The sequence below is a fragment of the Aquarana catesbeiana genome, linkage group LG02, assembly GCF_042186555.1.
Source record: "Aquarana catesbeiana isolate 2022-GZ linkage group LG02, ASM4218655v1, whole genome shotgun sequence".
Lineage (NCBI taxonomy): Eukaryota > Metazoa > Chordata > Amphibia > Anura > Ranidae > Aquarana > Aquarana catesbeiana.
The window spans coordinates 245,288,316-245,310,782 of record NC_133325.1 but is presented as its reverse complement, the minus strand read 5'-3'; the positions used below and the strand labels follow the sequence as shown (position 1 = coordinate 245,310,782).

Genomic DNA, 22,467 nt, shown 5'->3' with positions numbered 1-22,467 from the left:
ACGCTCCTGAGTCAATGATAGCCGGGGTAAGCAGATCCTGTCCTGGAAGCTGGAGGGTAATGGAGAGAGCCAGATGGTTAGCAAGGTTAGGCAAGGTAGGTGCGATTTTAGAAGTAGCTGAAAGAGAATTATGTGTCTTATTAGGGCAAGATCTCACGTAGTGACCTGATTCCCCGCAGTACATGCATAAGTTGTTGACCCGTCGACGTTGTCGTTCTTCGGGAGTGAGGGATGGGCGGAGAAGCCCCAGTTGCATCGGTTCAGAAGTGTCAAGGGCTGAGGCAGCCGGTACCTGAAGGCTTTGGCCTACGGAGCTGGTAGCACTAGGGACCTTGGGGAGGACCCAAGTGGGGCAAAACTGGTTGACCGACCTCTCGGAACGACGCTCTCTCAAGCGCCGATCAATCTGCACCGACAGGTTAATAAGGTCTTCAAGAGTTTGGGGTACACCTACCCGTGCCAGCTCGTCTTTGAGCAAATCGGATAATCCTAAGCGGAATTGGTATCGCAGGGCCGCATCATTCCATTCAGTGTCTGAACTCCAACGCCTAAATTCCAGAACATAGTCTTCTGCAGGCCTGCGCCCCTGTTGTAGGGCGTGTAAGGCGGATTCAGCCGTGGCTTTTAACTGAGGGTCCTCATACAATTGAGACATGGCAGTAAAGAAGGTATCCAGATTATCCAAGCAGACTGACTTTTGCTCCAGGAGACGGTGGGCCCAGGCCTGTGGTTCTCCAGATAGAAGAGAGATGACAAAACCCACCCTGGTTGCTTCCAAGGAGAAGGTGCGTGGTTGCAAGGCGAAGTACAGTTCGCAAGCGTTACGAAATGCTCGATACTTGTTGCGCTCTCCGGTAAACCTTTCAGGTGTAGGGACCCTGGGTTCGGGAGGTAGCATAACCACTGAGGGTGCAGGTGAGAGCCCGGTAGCAGAAGCACCTTGCAGGTTAGCAGGTGAGGATAGCACCTGAACTCGTTCCTCCAGTCTGGTATAACCTTCTTGAAGGCTCTTCACAGCCTGCGTGAGACCCGCCAGGTGTCTGCATAGCTCCTCCATGGGAGAGGTCCCCTGCTCGGGCTCGGACATGGCTGTCCGTTACTGTCAGACTTACCCGTATCAGACTGACGAACCCGATATAGCAGAGGATGGCCTCCCGTATGTATCTGGTTCCCAGGCCCCTGATACGCCCGCGCGCGCCAGCGCGAGCCAGCGCGACGCGGCGCACTCCAGAGTGCCCAGCAAGTGTCCTGAACCGAGATCCTCTCTGACAGTATCATCCTGTCACTTAAATCTCTGGAGAGCTCTTGGCCATCATCCATGAGCCATCGTGAAGGGAAGTTGGAGGAGCCGTGGATCTTATCCCTGCAGGACTTCTACGGTGACCTACTAAGCCTGTTTTGACCCCCCTGAATAAGGGCGGTCGCAGGCTTTCTGGTAAGCCTCCATTTCTCCCCTTTGGCGGTGGGCGTCACATGCAAGTGGATTGCTGGATCTTGGAGTTCCCATCTTTTACTCCACAAATTTTCTTTGGGACTTTCTTGGACTTTATTATCACAATTGAACATTCTTCCTAATTTATTTTAGGTGTCTTGAACACATATTTTCCACTAATTGTTTTTTATTGATGGTTGGGTATTTTTGGTTTGCTCACATTAATTTATGGGCACACTATCACCTATACACTTTTATAACAAGAATAATTTTTGTTATTATTGGTTGGTGCAATTATCAATTTATATTTATTATCTATGCTAATTTGTCTCGTGTCTGGGTTATAGTTTAGCAACAGGACCCTTATTATGGATATTTTGTTTCTTTAAACTTTAACCTTATTCACTAATTTGTTTATAACAATTTTTGAGAGTAAATACTTCTTCACAGTATTTTTATCACTATTTTATAATTACCTATTATATTTTATGTCCAGCGCTACACTGATTTACATTTATACTAATTTTGCCTTATATCGGGGTTATAGTGTTTAGCAGCAGGACTCTTATCACAATAATTTGTTCATTATTGTCATTTTCACTGTTTATGCATGTAGCGCAGTTCTTTATTTATTTTTAGGTAAGTATAACATATTTGTTATGAGACTTTACAATCACTTTAATCTGATTTCACTGCACTCTGTAAGCTTCTCACAGAAATGTGTCCTTCTATACTCAAACAAAAAAAATCTCTTTTTATCCATCCTTGTCTCTTAAGTTAGACAGTGCTGGATTATACATTGCAAATAAACATAAAGAAAGTGTCATGTAACGGTTCCCCTGGGTAGTCAAATGTTGATTTAGTAGAGCTACACTACACTGCCAGTGTTAAATGTCACCTAAATCAGAGTTCAGATTATGTTATATCAGATGAATAAACTGTAGGGGTGCAAATTCATGCGTTTTCTGTGTACTCATCTTTAACTAGTAAAATGATGAGCTCTTTGTACCATGAAATACAGATCACAGTGGGGAACAGAGCCAGTGAAATTGGCCCAGTTTCATGTGATTGCTGGAACCAACCACAGCGATCACATATGTATACAAGGGGTGCATGTTGCAGCCAGTACTTTGTCTCCTCTCACACCGATTGGCTGGCATACCGTTTTTGGAACACTGAATGCAAGTGCTGCTAGCTAGTGCCTCTAATCACTAGCCACACCAGCACAGTGTCCCTGTTTGCCAGCCACCCCAGTACAGTGTCACTATACCAGTACAGCCAGCCAGTATCCCTGATCACCGCACCACTAGTGCAGTGTTGGCAGACCAGTGCAGTCAGCAACAGCATCCCTGATCTCCACCACACCAGCGCAGTGTTACCAGATAAGTCAGCCAGCCACAGTGTTCCTGATCGCTGCCACCAGTACAGTGTCTATTTAATATATTTTTATTGAAAAGAATGGCATTGTACAACGACAATACAAAGAAAAAAAAAGGAAAGAAAAGGGAATAATTATTCTTAATGACCATGGCCTAAATATCCTTAAGTTAACCAAATTTTATATTTTGCATTCCCACTTGTATATTCACAAAATAGAAAACTGAAAATTGCCTAAATATAACATGCCAACATATTCACTATTTGCTATCAATGGCAATTTTTATATACATATATGCACGCATAAAAAAAGAACAAAAAAAGACATAAACAAACACCAAACAAAAACGAACGAACAAACAACCCACAAACAAAAAAAAAAAAAGGGGGGGAAGAGAAAAAATAAATTAAATATAGCATCGAACAGACAGGATTCCAACAGTTACAAAAAAGATAACATCTGAGGAGACTTCAGCAACTCCACCCATGGGGTTCAAACTTCCCAGAAGTTACATTCACTGTTATTTGCTGTACATACCAGCTCTTCCATCCGCATTATATGGTTCATCTCTACTACCCATTTCCGTATTGTTGGCATTATTTGGGATTTTCAATGTCTTGGAATTAAGGCTCTTCCTGCCATCAAAAAAAAAAAATCCCTTTTTAATTGATTTAATTGACCCAGGAATTAAAGAGACAAGTGCCACCTCCTGCCAATTATTACCAGTGACCACATGATTGAGTTTAAATATAGCCGACCAAAATGGTTTTATTTTTGAACAAGACCACCATAGATGTAATGATGTGCCTCTCAAGTCATCGCATCTCCAGCATAGGTCAGACATAGCTGGATTAATTTTATTTAGTAAGATCGGACAGCGATACCATCTCGTCATAATCTTATAGTTACGTTCCTGTGAATAAAACAACAAAGTTATTTTGAAGGCGATGTAAAACACCTTGTCCCAATCTTCATGGGACAGATTTTTACCTAATTCTCGCTCCCAATCTCGGACATAGAAAGGGCGATCTGGTAATTGCGTGCGATAATAAAATACTGTGCATTTTAGATAATGCATGAGGACATTTTGAGTCAGAAAGGCACATCTCCTCAAACTGAGTTAAGTCCCTACAGATACTTAACCTATTCAGCCCTAGAAATTACGTAGCTGAAAGATTGAAGCCATTCACCTGCCTTTGAGCAAGAGTGGAAACTAAGCTCACCCATGGTTTTCAAGCCTCTATCCATACATGAATGACAAATAGGCAAAGATGTAGTGGCTGCCAGCAAAGAAATTTTTTTATTGGCATTCCAGGTGGAAACCTTTATTATTTCTCGTGATCGCCTGAATAATCATTTTTGTTTTTAAAGACAGATCTCCATAATAATGTTTAGAATTATTTTTTATAGTCATCTTTTTTTTTTAATCAAGATCTCCTGTTTTTTTTACATTTTTTTAAATTATTTTCTAGTGATCTCCATAATTTTTTTGTACTTTTGAAGAAAAGCACATAGGCAAGTATTTTCATATAAAAAAATCTCCATTTATTCTGGCTCATAACAAAATAAAGAGGAAGGCAACACTGGAGAAACTGCTTGAATTTGCGAAGCCTTTGTACCCCAGGGCACACATCAACTCTTTGTAACTAAAAATTGGTAGCCTGAGAAGTCCATATAATAGGGAGCACAATCTGGTCCAGGACTGCCAGAGATCAGGAACAGCAGCAGATGACATATATGTCCCCAGGCTGTGGTACTACAACAGCCTGCGTCTTCTGTCAGACCAGACTGAACCCAGGCCATCACTTTCATGTCTTCCTTGCAGCCTTCCCTCCATACTTCCCTGCAGCCTTCCATGGAGGCTGTGGCTCTGGAGGTGGACTTGTGGCAGGAGGAGGAGGATGGGCGAGCACACATAAGTGCATGTTCTCACTAATTTGGCCCCTCAACCCCTTCTGAAGGGCCTGAAAAAAAAATATTCTCACATATGAAGCACTGGCCCTCCTCCATTTGCTGTAACTTAGCAGCTACATAGCAGCCATAGGTCTCTTCAGCATCGGGGGGGTGTTTTCAGGGCCACATTAGCGTCCTTAATGAGGCCCAGTGCTACCTCCTCCACGTTACTCCCCTTCCTGGCGAATGGAGGCACCTGGGATTGGGTGAGGCTACTGGGTCTGGCCACCTGGCTGACACTTTTACCCCCGCCTCCTCCTGGCTGACACTTACCCCCGCCTCCTCCCGTCTGCCACATTCCAGAGCCTCGTCCTGGCTGAGGTCTTCCTGTGTATTAAAAAAGGACATAGTTTTAGTTTTTGGTTCATCAATCACACACAATTTTCAGCTCATGACTGTTGCAAATTGAATGTTAAAAAATAAAAAAGCCTATCATTCTGAGCCCAGCATTTTTCATTCTTGTCCCAATCATTTTTGGCCCCTATTGTCTATTGATATGTCAAACACTTTTTGTTCAATCATTCATTTGTTATCAATAATAACATCTAGTTAACAACAATAATTTTTGGACAATAAATACAGTCAGGTCCATAAATATTGGGACATCAGCACAATTCTAATCTTTTTGGCTCTATACACCACCACAATGGATTTGAAATGAAACAAACAAGATGTGCTTTAACTGCAGACTTTCAGCTTTAATTTGAGGGTATTTACATCCAAATCAGGTGAACAGTGTAGGAATTACAACAGTTTGTATATGTGCCTCCCACTGTCCTCCACTCACAGATCGTACGTACGACACACGCGTGTTAGCTTTATATACACTGCGCATGCGTGAAACTCCGCCCGCATTGCCTCCCCCTGACGTTTTCTAGAATATTCCCCGCCCCTTCTCTTTCATTGCATTGGGAGAGGAACATGGCGGAGACACAGCAGGTGCGTAATAGCAGTAACGAGGAGGAGGAAAGCCCGGAGCAAGAAACGTCCCGATCCAGGAGGAGATTTAAGGCCTTAAATATGGCCTTTGTAGAGATGGTGGACATCTTGAAGAGGGCCAACTATGACGGGAAGTATGGACCTTACCTAAACCCAAATGTGAGAAAGGCCAAGATCATGTCTAAATTTGTGAAGAGTCTGCACAGGAATTTTGGGGTACGACGATCCAAGGAGCAATTGAGGAAACGCTGGTCAGACCTGAAATTGAGGGTGCAGGATCAGTACAGAAGGATCAAGAAAGTGCTTCTAAAAAGTAAGTACTTGTCATGTGTTCCTACTATTATTATTACTTGCATGCTGCTCCATATGCTTTTCTTTACTGTTGTACGGTTTAAAATGGCTACTTTCGTGTTCATGGGCACAGTAATCGGTCGTAGGAAACATTGTTTGTTTGCCAACTAAATACGATGTTTTGGGCAGATACAGGGTTAACTACATTTGGTCATGCTAATTTATATTAAAAGAAGTTTAGGACATTGTTGTCTAGATGTGTTTGAAACTAGAAAGAATTGCAAACTTGATTCAATGTAATGTAAGGAGAGGACACTCAGCAGCTGTTTACACATCTGGAATTAGGAGCACTAGTGTGGGACACAAGAACAAACTTTATAGGGTGTCCCATACAGGTACTCCAATGGATACATGGGGTGTCTCCATGTGTGAATCTTGTCCAAAAAAGGTAAGTATTCCAGCTTTGGTAAAGGGAAAAAATCATGTCTTCAGCTTGGAACTCTGCCAAAACAGACAATTGTACCCCACTTCCAAGCAATGTTTCATATTCCTATTTCTGGCCTCAAATATCGGTGTGCTAAGTATACCTTTTGTTTCATTCTTATAGGAAAGAAAAGACTCCGGACGTCTGAGGCCAATAGGAACCCCCCAACTCCGGAAGAAGGGGAACAGAGGACACCACAACCAGAGGATGTGGAGGAAGGAGAGGTGATTGAAATTGTCACAACAGGTGAGTGTCTGAGACCACAGATTCAGGTAATAGATGTATGCCTGCATATTTATAATACATGGTGTGTATTTTTTCTTTTAGATGATGTGCATGTTATGGAAGAACAATCTCCTTTTTTCACGAGTGACAGTGCACAAAAGGCTAATCCAGGACATAATGTTTTGTAGTTGGGATTTAGACATCATAAAGCAAAAAACAAATGACATAGAACAAAAACTGAGGAACATGATTGATGCACTAGGAAGAATCTAAATAACAACAAAATGACACAATTTTCTATTTTTGGTGACCAATTTTTTATAACTAATTTTTGACGCATTTTAAAAGCCAAATTTTGAAGATGCACACAGTGTGTCAACATGTGCTATCTGCCATCAGGGGATATCAATGTACACGTTTTGTGGGTGCAACCCCTTCCTCGTAACACAAGTAGGTGAGAGGAAGTGGTGGCACCCCCAAACCACATCCATTGATCCCTCATGATGGGAGATAGCACATGTTGACATTAGGCATGGGATCAGGAGGGAAATCCCCAGTTTGACTCCCTATTTGTGTGCATCCTCAAAATTTGTCTTTTACCGGGGTGACATCACCCCATCTGATGAAGGCAATATCAACACCTTTTTGACACTATGTCTGATATTGCCTTCAGTTTTTCAATGTTGAACTTTGTAAGTTCCTGAGTTGTGTATGTTATGTTTTGAAACATGCCTGTTTATGTACTAAAAAAATATTTTCAAGGTAAAACTTTATAAAAGCAAGATGTTCTTTTTTAAAAAAAAAAAGTTTTACAATGCACATGCGAATGTGCACGAAGTAAAAGGTTTTATACTCAACAATGTGTGGCTTCTTCTTTCAATGCTCAATACCAGTTTTTGTATTAAGTTGGTGTTTACAGTGACAATGGGTGTTATTTAATAATGGAAAAACCACTTGGCACTACAAGTGCACTAGGAGAACCTAGGAGACAGCTAAAAGAAACACAAGCAGTAAATCAAAATCAAGATTTTAACAGATCAAATTTTTTTAATCTCTAAAATAATTACAAATGTGTTGGCATAGCAATGGCCCCCCTACCCGTAAAATAATCAACATATTTTTGACGCACTTCACGGGCACTTTGGGGGGGCAAGCCAGGACGGCCAGCTTCCAGGGCTGTCATTGTAGTTTATGGAAGTCTGGCCTCAGGCCCAACTGAGGCAACATAATTCAGAGCATTTCTCTTTAAAAGTATGCAGCATGCTAGAACTTTGTGGTTCAGTTTGTACTCTGCCATATTTATTGCCGTAAGAAATAGGCGGAACCAGCTGGTCATTATCCCAAAGGCATTCTCGACGACTCTTCTGGCTCTGGCCAGCCGGTAATTAAAAACCCTCTTCTCCGGGGTGAGGGTCCTCTGAGGGAATGGCCTCATCAGGTGATCACTCAGACCAAATGCTTCATCAGTGATAAAAACAAATGGGAGTCCTTCCACGTTCTCTTCCGCAGGTGGCAATCCCAAGCCACCACTCTGTAGACGTGTGTAGAACTCCATCTGGGTAAAGACTCCACCATCCGACATCCGGCCATTCTTACCAATGTCCACATAGAGAAACTCGTATGTCGCCGACACCACCGTCATCAACACAATACTATGAAACCCCTTATAGTTAAAATAATATGACCCCGAGTGGGGTGGTGGGACGATGTGGACGTTCTTCCCATCGATTGTCCCTCCGCAGTTGGGAAAGTCCCAACGCAGAGCAAATTGGGAAGCCACAGTCTGCCATTCCTGTGGCGCTGAAGGAAACTGTGGAGTCAAAAAAGAAAAAACATTTGGGGGGGAGGGTTATAAATGAGTTTTGGACCCCCCAAAAAAAAGTCTCTGACACTCTGCCTGAATTTAAAGTGATGTTCCGGCCGAAATTACATTTTTTAAATAAAATAAAATAAAAATACCCCTATAATACACAAGCTTAATGTGTTCTAGTAAAGTTAGTCTGTAAACTAAGGTCCGTTTTGTTAGGTTATTACAGCATTTTGAAAGTTTATAAACGAGCAGCAGACTGTGGCCATCTTAAGTGTGGGCATCTGAAGCCAGACTGTATTTCTTCCTGGATTTCATACTTGCAGATCTCACACATGCTCAGTGCAGCACAAGCAGTGTAATAGGTTTCAGGTCAGGTTTCCATAGCAATGGCAGTGTCAGAGGAAGTTGCCGCCCCTTATCTATGCAAACCTCCCCTCCTCCCTCCAGGAACCAGGAAATATACTGCGTGTACAAGGAATATTATTCAAGAAATATATATATATCTATCTCTTGTTATATATTTATCTTGTTCTGTGTGTGTGTGCGCGTGCGCACGCACGCACGCACGCACGCACACACACACACTTTTTCTGTACAGCTTTTCATTTAAAAAAATAATAATAATCTCATCAACACAATTCATTTATGCATCTAGATGTACATGAACAACTTTCATGTTACATAGATAATTGTGTTAAAATTGAGAAAATATTCCCCCATCACATTGCATCGCCCCCCCCCCCCCCCGCGCAAAATTGCATCGCCCCAGCACATCGCATCACCCCCGCCAAATCGCATTGCCCCCAGCAAATCGCATCGCCCCAGTACATCGCATCACCTCTCCCTCCCAGCACATTGCATCACCCCCCAGCACATCAAACCGCATCGCCCCCAGCACATTGCATCACCCCCAGCACATCGAATAGCATCGCCCAAAGCACACTGCATCACCCCCAACACATCGAATCGCATCAGCACATCGAATCACAATGCCCCCAGTACATCGAATCTCCCCCAGCACATCGATTCGCATCTCCCCCAGCACATTGCATCACCCCAGCACATCGAATTGCATTGCACATCGAATCGCATCGCCCCAGCACATCGAATCGCATCGCCCCAGCACATCGAATCGCATCGCCCCAGCACATCGAATCGCATCACCCCAGCACATTGAATCACATCGCCCCCAGCACATCAAATTGCATCTCCCCCAGCACATCAAATTGCATCTCCCCCAGCACATTGCATCACCCCCTAGCACATCGAATGGCATCGCCCAAAGCACATTGCATCACCCCCAACACATTGAATCACATCAGCACATTGAATCGCATCTCCCCCAGCACATCGCATCGATCGCATCAGCACATTGGGGTGGGGTGGGATGGGATGGAATGAGATAGGATGGGATGGAATGAGATGGGATGGGATGAGGTGGGATGGGGTGAGGTGGGATGGAATGAGGTGGGGTGGGATGAGGTGGGGTGGGATGAGGTGAGGTAGGGTGGGATGAGGTGGGGTGGGATGGGATGGGATGAGGTGGGGTGTGATGAGATGGGATGGGGTGGGATGAGGTGGGATGGAATGGGATGAGGTACCCCAACTGTTTATTTCAAATATCTCCCCTATCTAATAAAATTGTATCTTTACCAGCTGCTTTATAGCAAGGCTACGCCAACTGTCCAGCTGCTTTATATCCTGGGTACCCCAACTGCTTTATATCATGGGTACCCAACCTGTCCAGCTGCTTTATAGCATGGGTACCCCAACTGTCCAGCTGCTTTATCTCATTGGGTACCCCAACCGCCCAATATCATGGGTACCACAACTGCCCAGCTGCTTTATCTCATGGGTACCCCAACTGCCCAATATCATTGATACCCCAACTGTCCAGCTGCTTTATATCCTGGCTACCCCAACTGTCCAGTTGCTTTATATCCTGTGTACCCCAACTGTCCAGCTGCTTTATCTCATGGGTACCCCAACTGCTTTATAGCATAGGCACCCCAACTGTCAAGCTAATTTGCATACTGGGTGCCACAATTGTCCCCCTGCTTTAAATCATGGGTACCCCAAACGGCCAGCTGCTTTATATGATGGTTGAGCCAACTATCTGTGGTTACTTTGAACTGTTCAACTACTTTATAACATATGCCCCACAAGGCGGACGTACTGCTGTCAGTCACTGCTCCTAGAAAAAATCCTATGGTGTTTAGACCACTGTGCCAAACGGCGAACACTCGTCTCCGTAGCCGCCGGTAGTGCGCATGTGCGGACGTACGTGCTGACGTAGACGTAATGTGGTGTTGAGGTTGATGGTGGCCGCCATCTTACAGATTGTGGGTCTTGAATGGTTTACATGTTATCGTTAAGCTGAGCAGACCGGAGTCAGCGGCGGAGCCGTATAGTACGTGCGCTGTACAGCAAGCCGTCTGTCTGAAATAGGAAGCAAGCAGGACAGCGGCTTGTGTGTTGTTGTTCTCCCCTCCGCTCTCCAACCCCAGGAGAGGCACGAACATGATCATAGAGGACTTCGAGGCCCTGAAGACCTGGCTCTCTAAGACCTTGGAGCCCATGTAAGTGACCGAACGATGGGGAAGGGGGCAGCCTACACCGTGTATGAGTTCTGCTCACCCCAATGAATACTGTATGACCCTCCTAGTGTACTGCTCCCCAACTTCTACACGCCAATCAGAGCTCGGGGAATGCATCTCTCCTCATTACCTGACTGCAACATTGATTGGCTAATAAGTGGGAGACTTCCAGGCCACCTTCCCACCCCCTGTCCCTATGTCATATCAGTGATTGGGGGACCTCCAGGTCACCTTCCCACCCCCTGTCCCTATGTCATCTCTGTGATTGGGGGACCTCCAGGTCACCTTCCCACCCCCTGTCCATATGTCATCTCAGTGATTGGGAGACTTCCAGGCCACCTTCCCACCCCCTGTCCCTATGTCATCTCAGTGATTGGGGGACCTCCAGGTCACCTTCCCACCCCCTGTCCCTATGTCATCTCAGTGATTGTGAGACTTCCAGGCCACCTTCCCACCCCCTGTCCCTATGTCATCTCAGTGATTGGGGGACCTCCAGGTCACCTTCCCACCCCCTGTCCCTATGTCATCTCTGTGATTGGGGGACCTCCAGGTCACCTTCCCACCCACTGTCCCTATGTCATCTCAGTGATTGGGGGACCTCCAGGTCACCTTCCCACCCCCTGTCCCTATGTCATCTCAGTGATTGTGAGACTTCCAGGCCACCTTCCCACCCCCTGTCCCTATGTCATCTCAGTGATTGGGGGACCTCCAGGTCACCTTCCCACCCCCTGTCCCTATGTCATCTCAGTGATTGGGGGACTTCAGGTTACCTTCCCACCCCCTGTCCCTATGTCATCTCAGTGATTGAAGGACCTCCAGGTCACCTTCCCACCCCCTGTCCCTATGTCATCTCAGTGATTGGGAGACTTCCAGGCCACCTTCCCACCCCCTGTCCCTATGTCATCTCAGTGATTGGGGGATCTCCAGGTCACCTTCCCACCCTCTGTCCCTATGTCAGCTCTGTGATTGGGGGATCTCCAGGCCACCTTCCCACCCCCTGTCCCTATGTCATCTCAGTGATTGGGAGACTCCCAGGCCACCTTCCCACCCCCTGTCCCTATGTCATCTCAGTGATTGGGGGACCAATAAGTCACCTTCCCACCCCCTGTCCCTATGTCATCTCAGTGATTGGGGGACCAATAGGTCACCTTCCCACCCCCTTGTCCCTATGTGATCTCAGTGAATAGGGGACCAATAGGTCACCTTCCCACCCCCTGTCTCTATGTCATCCCAGTGATTGGGGGACCTCCAGGTCACCTTCCAACCCCCTTTCCCTATGTCATCTCAGTGATTGGGGAACCTCCAGGTCACCTTCCCACCCCCTGTCCCTATGTCATCTCAGTGATTGGGAGACTTCCAGGCCACCTTCCCACCCCCTGTCCCTATGTCATCTCAGTGATTGGGGGACCAATAGGCCACCTTCCCACCTCCTGTCCCTATGTCATCTCAGTGATTGGGAGACTTCCAGGTCACCTTCCCACCTCCTGTCCCTATGTCATCTCAGTGATTGTGGGACTTCCAGGTCACCTTCCCCACCCCCCTTTCCCTATGTCATCTCAGTGATTGGGAGACTTCCAGGCCACCTTCCCCACCTCCTGTCCCTATGTCATCTCAGTGATGGGGAGACTTCCAGGTCACCTTCCCACCCCCTGTCCCTATGTCATCTCAGTGATTGTGGGACTTCCAGATCACCTTTCCCTATGTCTTCTCAGTGATTGGGAGACTTCCAGGCCACCTTCCCCGCCTCCTGTCCCTATGTCATCTCAGTGATTAGGAGGCTTCCAGACAGGGTGGATTTGTTTTAAATCAAGTCGATTTAAATTACGATTTACATCATAAGGTGAAGTCCAGCCTGAGCTCGTTTGGCTGGGCTTCTCTTATGGGTCACAGGAGTGCAATTTCTTTTGCACTCATGTGACTCGTTTTCAGCAGAGATCGGTCTGAAGTCGGCTCTCTGCTGACATCACTGGAATCAGTCCAGGCACCGCGTTATCCCAACTCTGGAAGTCTGGATCCGCCAGCTGCCTGGACTGATGGCTGTCTTAGCCTCTCGGCGAGCCGCTGAGACGGCTGCTTCCCGCCACTCCACAGCTTAGCGCTCCAATGAGCGTGGAGGAGCAGAGCAGGAGAGCTGCTGATTGACAGTCAGCAGCTTTCTGCTCAGGGAGGTGAGAGAATGGAGCCATTGGCGATGTTCGATGGCTCGGTGCAGAGATGCTGGGGGACCGATGCTGCATCCACCTAGGTAAGTATAATGGGGGGGAAAAAAACCCAAACCCATACTTCGCCTTTAAATCACTAGTAAAAAGTAAGGATGAGGCAGTGATTAGCTCAGCACCGTGCCGACTTCCTGGTGGGCTCTGCACGTGGAGTGTGCGAACATGCCAGAGCTCATCCTTCGTAAAAAGGCTTAATTTAAAACATAATTTTTAAAGAGCAGTTTTCATCTCTGTCCCACAGTGGCTCCTCTGCCCCACTGTTGACTCACCGCTGGACAGAGATGAGGTTCAGGTAAGTATTAGGGGGCTGCTACATACAGGAGGCTTTTTATCTTAATGCATAAAGATAAAAACCCATCTGCCTTTACAACTCCTTTAAGCATATCTACTACCCTGTTCCAATACTGATGAAATTTAGGGTACTATCATAGTAAGTGTATCAACTCGCCATTGTTTTTTCCATCTACCACAAAGTGGATCTACCTAAATCTCCATCCTATATTTATTAGGGATTCAGACCAGTCCAGTGCTAAAAAGTGGCTGAGGGAAGGATGGATCTAGGATCTTGTGAGGGAGCCCTGTGAGATGCAGCTGCTCACATGCTGGTCCAGGCCACTCACCCCACACAGACTGTACTCTGACCAGGAGTAAAACCTAGTACTCGGGATGTAAAATTCCATTTTAAAGTCATGTTTCACTTTAGCTTAAAAGTGAACTAATTTCCTAAATATAAGGCTAGAGTTCTTAGAAATGAAAAGAAAATGTCAGTCCTTATTCTTCTATCATACATATACATTGGTATGATACTCCTCCACTATTCACCATTTTTTAAAATCGGTAGTTGTAAATAGAGGTCGACCGATATGGGTTTTTCTCTGGCCGATGCCGATATTTAGAAATCACGGTGGCCGATGGCCGATCTAAGATGCCGATTTTTTTGGGGCCGATATATTAGGCCGATTTTTTTTTTTCTTTTTTTTTTTCCCTTCATCTCATAAAATCTAACAGTTAGACCCCTTTCACACTGGGGCGTTTTTCAGGCGCTTTTGGGCTAAAAATAGCGCCTGTAAAGTGCCTGTAAAACGGCTCCCCTGCAGTCTCAGTGTGATATCCCAAGTGCTGTCACACTGAGGCGATGCGCTGGCAGGATGTTTAAAAAAAGTCCTGCAAGCGGCATCTTTGGAGCGGTGTATACCGCTCCTCCACCACTCCTGCCCATTGAAATGAATGCGCACCGCTGCCGAAGCGCCTGCAAAGCGTTTCGGCAGCAGCGCTTCAGGGGCGCAATTAACCCCTTCCTCAGCCGCTAGCTGGGTTGTAAGCACCCCGCTAGCAGCCAAATAGCGCCGCTAAAATGTCGGTAAAGCGCCGCTAAAACTAACAGCGTTTTACCGTCAACGCATGCCCGCTCCAGTGTGGGAGCAGCCTTAAGTAATACAGAAAATTTTTTACATTTAAACATTTATTAAACAAAACAAACCTCCAATCAGTTCACTTGTATGTATAATTTAGATTAAAAAAAAAAATAACGATATCTTAAATATTAAATACACAAAAACAGGTAATCAAAACTTTTGGACGAAAAAAATGGGCTAACTTTACTGCTTAGTTTTTTTTTTTATTTCATTAGTGTATTTTTTTAAAAAAAAATTGCATTTGAAAGACCGCTGCGCAAATACCGTGTGACATAAAATATTGCAATAACCGCTATTTTATTCCCTAGAGTCTCTGCTAAAAAAATATATATATATATAATGTTTGGGGGTTCGAAGTGATTTTCTAGCAGAAAATACAGGAATTTTACTTGTAAGCAACAAGTGTCAGAAAAGATTTAGTCTTTAAATGGTTAAACTGAGAGCTTCTACACATGGAGTTCAGCTCATTGATAAAAGAACCTGAAAAGATACAATGTTTCTTCTTATCAGACTTGGCAGGCTGCCCAGGGATCCTCTCCACAGATAACTTCAGGAAACTTGCATTGACTTCTATTACAGAAGTCATTTGCAAGTCCCGCTGAAGTTATAATTGGCTTTTTTTATCAGCACAATCTGCAAGTAAAAAAAGCCAAATATCGAAGGAGATATATCGGTCGACCTCTAGTTGTAAACCTCCGTCTCCAAACTACGGCCCGGGGGCCGGATGCATCCCTTTGCTTGCTTTTAGGTGGCCCTTGGTGTGCTATTTTATTCATTGACAACAATGAAGGGCACAATTCCTACCAGTGACATCAAACGATGGAGCACAGTTCCTCCCAAGGACACCAATAATGGGGCACAATTCCTCCCAATAACACCAACAATGGGGCCCAATGACACCAATGATGGGGCACAATTCCTCCCAATGACACCAGTGATGGGGCACAATTCCTCCCAATAATACCAAAGATGGGGCACAACTCCTCCCACTGACACCAATGATGGGGATTGATCATTCCCGCTGCTGCTAGTACATATTGTACTTCCAATGGTCACAGTCTGCCCCCCCTAAATTCTGGAGGACAGTAAATTGGCTCTTTGTTTAGAAAGTTTGGAGACCCCTGTTCTATTGTGTGTACTTGCCTCAGTTAACCACTTGACCTCTAAGCTTTTACCACCTTCATGACCAGACCATTCTATGCTATTCAGCACTGTGCTACCTTAACTGGCAATTGCTCGTCATGAAACACTGTACGTAAATTAAATTTGATATTCTTTTTTCACTCAAATGGAGCTTTCTTTTGGTAATATTTGATCACCACTGGGTTTTTAATTTTTTGCTATATAAACAAAAAAAAAAAAAGATTGCAGATATTTTCTACTTTGTTATAAAACATATTCAATATAATCAAAATCTCTTCATAAATTGAGGCAAAAATGTATTTTGCTACATGACTTTGGTAAAAAAAAAAAAAAAAAAAATCCCAAGTGACATCCCACTTGTCAACCTGCCACAGTACATTTACTGGGGCAGGTTGGCTCAAACAGGCAAAATCACGTACCTGTACATTGTGATTGCTGTCATTCGCTGCAGCACAAGCCGATCAGCTGGTCTTGGCCAGTGATTTACAGCCAGCACCCGCTGATCGACTGAGTGAATGACAAAAGAGAGCCCTGTGTAGGTAAGCAACAAGGGGCTCTCTAGAGACAGCAGCAATGTGCCGTTATGTTTTGTTTTTCTCCCAGCAAAGCATCTCTACCCAAAACTATTTTTTTATGCTTTGCATAGTTGGGATATTTGAATGAGTTTTGTTGCTATCTTTGACCCGGTTGAAGAAGTTTCCCATTACTTCCTTTAGGACTCTAGCATCAGGTCAGAAAGTGAGGGGAATTAAAATAACAATAAAAAGAATTTGTAAAAAAAAAAAAAAAAAAAAAGCAAGGGGAATTCTTCCCCAGTATTGGATAGCAACGAAAATCTAACTTTTCCACCATATTTACAAAGCTAAAATAAAAAGCTATAAAAAAAGTTTTTGATTGCAATTGGACTTTATTGTATGTTTACATTTTTCCCATTAGCTTTGTTGTAATTTTTATGTTTACTTTGTTTTTGGATTTCAGTTGTGATGCTGATCCATCGGCTCTTGCAAAATATGTTCTTGCGTTGGTGAAAAAAGATAAAAATGATCGAGAACTGAAGGCGCTGTGCATTGATCAGCTTGATGTTTTTCTTCAAAGAGGTACCTTTCTTTATTCAAAGTTTTTGTTTTTTTTCCATTAAGAACACATGCACAGCTTTTGTGTTGACTGATCATGGTACTTTTTCTGTATGAGAAAAGTCTGCCATTTATGTGGCCCCAAAACACATGGCATATAATACAAATCTTTTGTGGTTCCTCCCTGTACTTATGTTCATTTATCATGCATTCTTTTCATTTTATACTATTCATGCTGAACTCCAGCTTTTAGTGAAGTGTAAATTATTCGTTTGGACCAAGCTGGTCCAATCACCATCACTAACTGATGCAGCAGCTGAGAGCTGTATGTAGCTTCAACTACCTAAGAGCACTTTCACGGGGGGGGGGGGGCTTGGCCTGGTAAGCAATGGAGTAGGTCGCAGGCTGTCGGAGCTCCGCTGACCCAAACTCCGTTTTTGACATCCTGCGGCCATCCTTGCCATCAAGCACTATAGATCACCCCTGGGGATAAATCCTGCTTCCTGCACTACATCTGGAGCCTGCTGACCGGCTGAAACACCGCCCGAGGATCCCAGACCGCTATTAGCTCTAGGAAAGGCCCCGGCTTCGGCCTAGTTCCCGGAACGGCGGACATCTTGCTGCACCCGGCGGCGGCCTGGACGAGAATTTCGGGCGCCCCTGATAGCCAGGGACTGGCCCCTATCCTGAGACCACCTCCGGACTGCCTGAGGAGGCTATTATAACGCACCCAAGGCCGAAATCAACCCCAGAAAGGACCGCGGAGCTGGCCTGTGATCCGGACCGGCGGCCATCTTGCTACACTCGGTGATTCCCTGGTGAGTCTTCCTGGCCTATCTGTATACCCCAAGTCCGGACCCCTATTAGAGGAGGCTTTTGGCAGTCTGCCCCTGCTGATAAATTACACCTATAGCCTGAAGCCATCCTGTGAATGGAACGCAGCTCTGACCCCATTTATCCGGATCAGTGGCCATCTTGCTGAGTCTAAAGTAGGTCTGGTGAGAGATATACGGGAGCAGTGGGGGAATATGTCACCGCCAAAGAGGACCTCTGAGGCGGTGGACAAGCTGGTGAAATACCGCCATCAGGACCAAGATCCGCAGGCCAAAGAAGGAGACAGCATGTGCTCAGCGGCGGTCCATCAGAGCGCGGGCACGGCCAAGGTCTTGGATGCCATTGCATCGCTGCAGGGAACACTCACTGCCAAAATAGACAGGGTCAAGATCGACATCTCCCTCCTGCGCCAAGACTTATCCAAAGTGAAGGACAGGGTGACTGAAGCTGAGACGCGCATTGGAGCGGCAGAGGACATCCTGCACCCCCTGAGCCACACTACAGAGGACCTACAGCGCCAGATTCATCAACTACATGCACACCAGGATGATATGGAGAATCGTTTGCGGCGATGTAACCTCCGGTTCATCGGTTTACCTGAAAAGGCGGAAGGTACCAATCCTGCAGAATACTTGGAATCCCTTCTGATCCAACATTTTGGAAGAGAGGCCTTTTCCGTTATGTTCGCAGTGGAACGGGCGCACAGAATTCCAGCTAAACCTCCACCTGTGGGTGCCCCCCCCAGAACCTTTATTACCAAATTTCTTAACTTTAAAGACAGATAAAATCCTGCGGCTGACCAGAGAGGCAATATCACCCTGGGCAACAATCAGGTTGCAGTGTTTCCGGATTTCTCTAATGAAGTCCAAAGAAAGCGGGCACAGTTCCAAGATGTTAAGAGGCGGCTAAGGGTGATACATCTGAAATATGCCATGCTGTTTCCGGCCAGACTGAGAGTGGAGGATGATGGTAAAGTCCTATTTTTTTGAAGACCCCAGGGAGGCAGCACAGTGGTTGGATCGACGTGGACGTCCGGAGGGATGATCGTGCAATTGGCCAGTTACTGTGAGTACTGTTGACATTGACAGAGGATGGTGGGCCCTATCTTTGCTTTATCAGTAACTTCCGCTGTGGGGAGATAGTTCTATATCACCGCTCATTTTTTTAATACAAAGGCCTCACCCCCCCCCCCCCCCCCCCCCCTTGGGAGTCTGAAATCTCCTCCCCCATTTTGAAGTCAAGAGACCCACTGCCTAGGTTGAACTCTTTGGGGGGAGGTGGAGTGCTGCGTGTTGGTACCCCTGGAAACGAGACAGAATTTACTACCCTGAATACTATATTATCCCAACAGCATGGCACAGTTCAGGAGACTTTTATAGGGCTGAGGCCCCACAACATTACTTTACCAGAATGACTGTGTATCCTTGCAGCGTGAGTACCACTCCGACAGGAAAAGAGACACATCAGAATTGCCACGTATCCTTTCCATGCTTCACACAGTGGAAAATCGCCCCCGTAATGTTTGCAACCCTTATTTTTTTTTCTCCTTTTTTTCCCTTTTGTTCTGAATTTTACAGCTCAGCAATTTCAAAGATCTGTACCTCCAGCCAATGTTGATGACTGGAAGTTGAATCATATTGAATCAGGTTGCAAGGGAATGTATGCTTCCACCAAGTTGGGGAGGTGAGAAGCTGGGAGGGAAGGAAAATGCCAGATACCTTGATCTGCGCATTGGGAATGGTTGCTGGTAGCAAAATCCACACCGTTTGAGTTGGTTTCCATGGTGTCAGATCGGCAGGGCAGGTACCTCTTTCTGCATTCACTTGTGGGAGGAGAACCCTTGCTGATATTGGCTAGTTATATCCCCCCTCCATACAGGTCAGATGTGGTTACAGAGGGCCTTGCATTTATAGCGCAATACCCATCCATACCAGCAGTGTGGTTGGGGGACTTCAATCACACAATGACTCCATCCCTGGACAGGCCAGTACAGGCTGAACCCAGTCGGGGCGAACCACTGCACACTAGGCTATATCGCACACTGACGGACTTTGACCTTATTGACGCATGGAGACATGCAAATCCCACGACCAGAGCATACACCTGCCACTCAGTAAGTCATAAAACTATGTCCAGGATTGATTACATACTTGTTTCCAGGGCCCTATTGCCCAAGGTTACAGGCTCAGGATTTGCTCCTAGGATCCTATCAGATCACTCTCCGTGTTGGCTGACGGCATCTCTGAGGTCAGCCTCTCCTGATAGGCTTTGGTGTCTAAACCCTCACTGGCTATCCCTTCTATCGGACCATGATTCCATTGCTAGGGAGCTGCTTTTCTTTTTCGAAAAGACACAGAGACCTTATGCTCTTAACACACAATGGGACGATTTTAAAAACCATGCTCGTAGGATCTTGTCCTCCAGAATAAATAGGCTAAAACGAGAGTCTAATACCATACTCCAACTCACGTCTGACAAACTACGGGACTTAGAGGTGGCCTACAGTTCCAACCCATCCTGTGAAAACTTGGACAGAGTGAAACTGCAGACACGCCTGGTCACACAACTACATATAGAAAAGGAAAAACAAAGTGTCTTTTTTGGTAAACAGAGGGTATACGAACAGGGAGAGAGGGCCGGGAGACTGTTGGCGTACTTGGCCCACATGGACGAGAAGCCCCCAGTAGTGTCGCTTGCGGACCCAGACGGACGTAAAATAACAGACCCGGGACAAGTGGCGGCCCGATTTAGACAATTCTATGACAATCTATACAAATCTCAGTGCACATACACTCAAAGGGAGATCCATTCATACTTAGCTTCCATACAGTTCCCTCAGCTGCACCAAGAGCAAGTTGAGCTTCTGGATGCACCTATAACTGAACATGAAATTACAGAAGCAATAGCACAGCTAGCCAAATCTAAAGCCCCGGGGATGGACGGAAGACCTCTGGAATTTTCTGTAACATATATAGATATCTTGGTCCCAAGGCTGAAAGAATTATACCAATCCATTTTTGATCAGAACTCACTCCCTGAATCTATGCAGGAAGCCCAAATTATAGTCCTCCCCAAACCGGGAAAAGACCCGCACTTCCCTGAGTCCTACAGGCCAATATCACTCCTGCAGGTAGATATCAAAATCTTAGCTAAAATCCTGGCCTCTAGGTTAAACACCGCTATCTTAACATTAATTCACACGGACCAAACGGGATTTATGCCGAGGAAAAACACAGCCATGAATATTCAGGCCCGTCATGATATCTCGGGAACGAGGGTGGTGGTGGCGTTAGATACCGCTAAGGCTTTCGATTCCGTTGAGTGGCCGTATTTGTGGGAATGTTTACATAATTACGGTTTTGGGTCACGCTTCATTAAATGGGTACAGCTTCTATATCAGACACCCAAAGTGAGAATCTTTGTGAATGGCTGGCTTTCGGAGCAGTTTCCACTAGAGAGGGGTACCAGACAGGGATGTCCCCTCTCCCCTTTACTGTATGTGCTGGCGACTGAACCGCTGGCCATTGCTATTAGAGCACACCCTGATATTCAGGGTCTGCGCCGAGGCCCCACAGTTGATAAAATAGGAATGTATGCCGACGACACCATACTATACCTTGCAGATCAGGGACCATCACTCCAGGCTGCTTTAAAGCTTATCGAACAGATGGGGGGATACTCGGGTCTGCGTATAAACTGGGACAAGTCCCAGATTCTTCCAGTAGATGTGTTCCCTCCTCCTCTCACGTCCCCTCCATTACCACTTGCCAGGGTATCCAAGATTAAATACTTGGGGGTGGAAGTGACTAGAGATCTGGTGGATTACACTCTTTTAAATATAGCTCCCTTGTTTAATTTACTAAAAAGTAAAACGCAGACATTGTCTAGATTACCTATGGGGGTGATGGGCCGTGTAAACTTAATTAAAGAGGTTGTATACCCGCTGACTTTTTTTTTTTACCCCTGTAAGGCAAAAGGCATAATGAGCTAGTATGCACCGCATACTAGCTCATTATGAAATACCTTAGAATGAGGCAGCGGTATCTTACCTGGTCTACGCCAGGGTAGCTGAAATGTTGCCTCGGCGTGTCTTCCAGCGCTGTGAGTGGCTGGAGCTGCGATGTCGTCACTCCCGCGCATGCGCGCTTGAGATTTCTTTCCCGGCAAGGTCCGGAAGCTGCCGGGCCTTCAGCCGAGAATCCCCTGTGCGCATGCGCCGCTGCAGTCAGCAAGGGGAACCGTACAGGTTTAGGAGATATTTTTTTTTTTTTTTTTTTTACCTACAGGTAAGCCTTATAGGCTTACCTGTAGGTAAAAGTAAAAAAATAGACTATACAACCACTTTAAGATGATTATACTGCCCAAGATTTTATATCTGGTATGGCATGCCCCTCTGTACATCCCCTTAAAACTTTTCAAACAGATGGAAGCTATTTTAAACTCATTTGTCTGGGGGCAAAGCAGACACAAACTAGCCTGGCAAACCTTAAAGAACCCCACAGACATGGGGGGCGTAGCCCTTCCGGATTTGCAGGATTATTACCTAGCCTCACAACTTTCCCATATGTACCACTTTCACACGTCGGAAATGCAGCGATATAGATCTTTGGTCTGTGACAAACCGGGACACCCGACGTTTACACCAATTCAGGCTATTCTACCTGGGAAAAGAGC

At 45.6% G+C, this 22,467-nt stretch overlaps 1 protein-coding gene across 1 annotated transcript in view; it reads left to right on the top strand.

Annotated features, from left to right (window-relative positions):
• Window positions 1-10,770: 10,770 nt before the first annotated feature.
• The window catches only part of RBM26 (RNA binding motif protein 26), a gene marked incomplete in the record, with an annotated part of 41,233 nt that continues 29,536 nt past the window's right edge, over window positions 10,771-22,467 (top strand). The window contains 2 exon segments of the mRNA XM_073614356.1: window positions 10,771-11,091; window positions 16,865-16,983. Of these exon segments, the coding sequence (XP_073470457.1) occupies window positions 11,033-11,091; window positions 16,865-16,983 (178 nt within the window).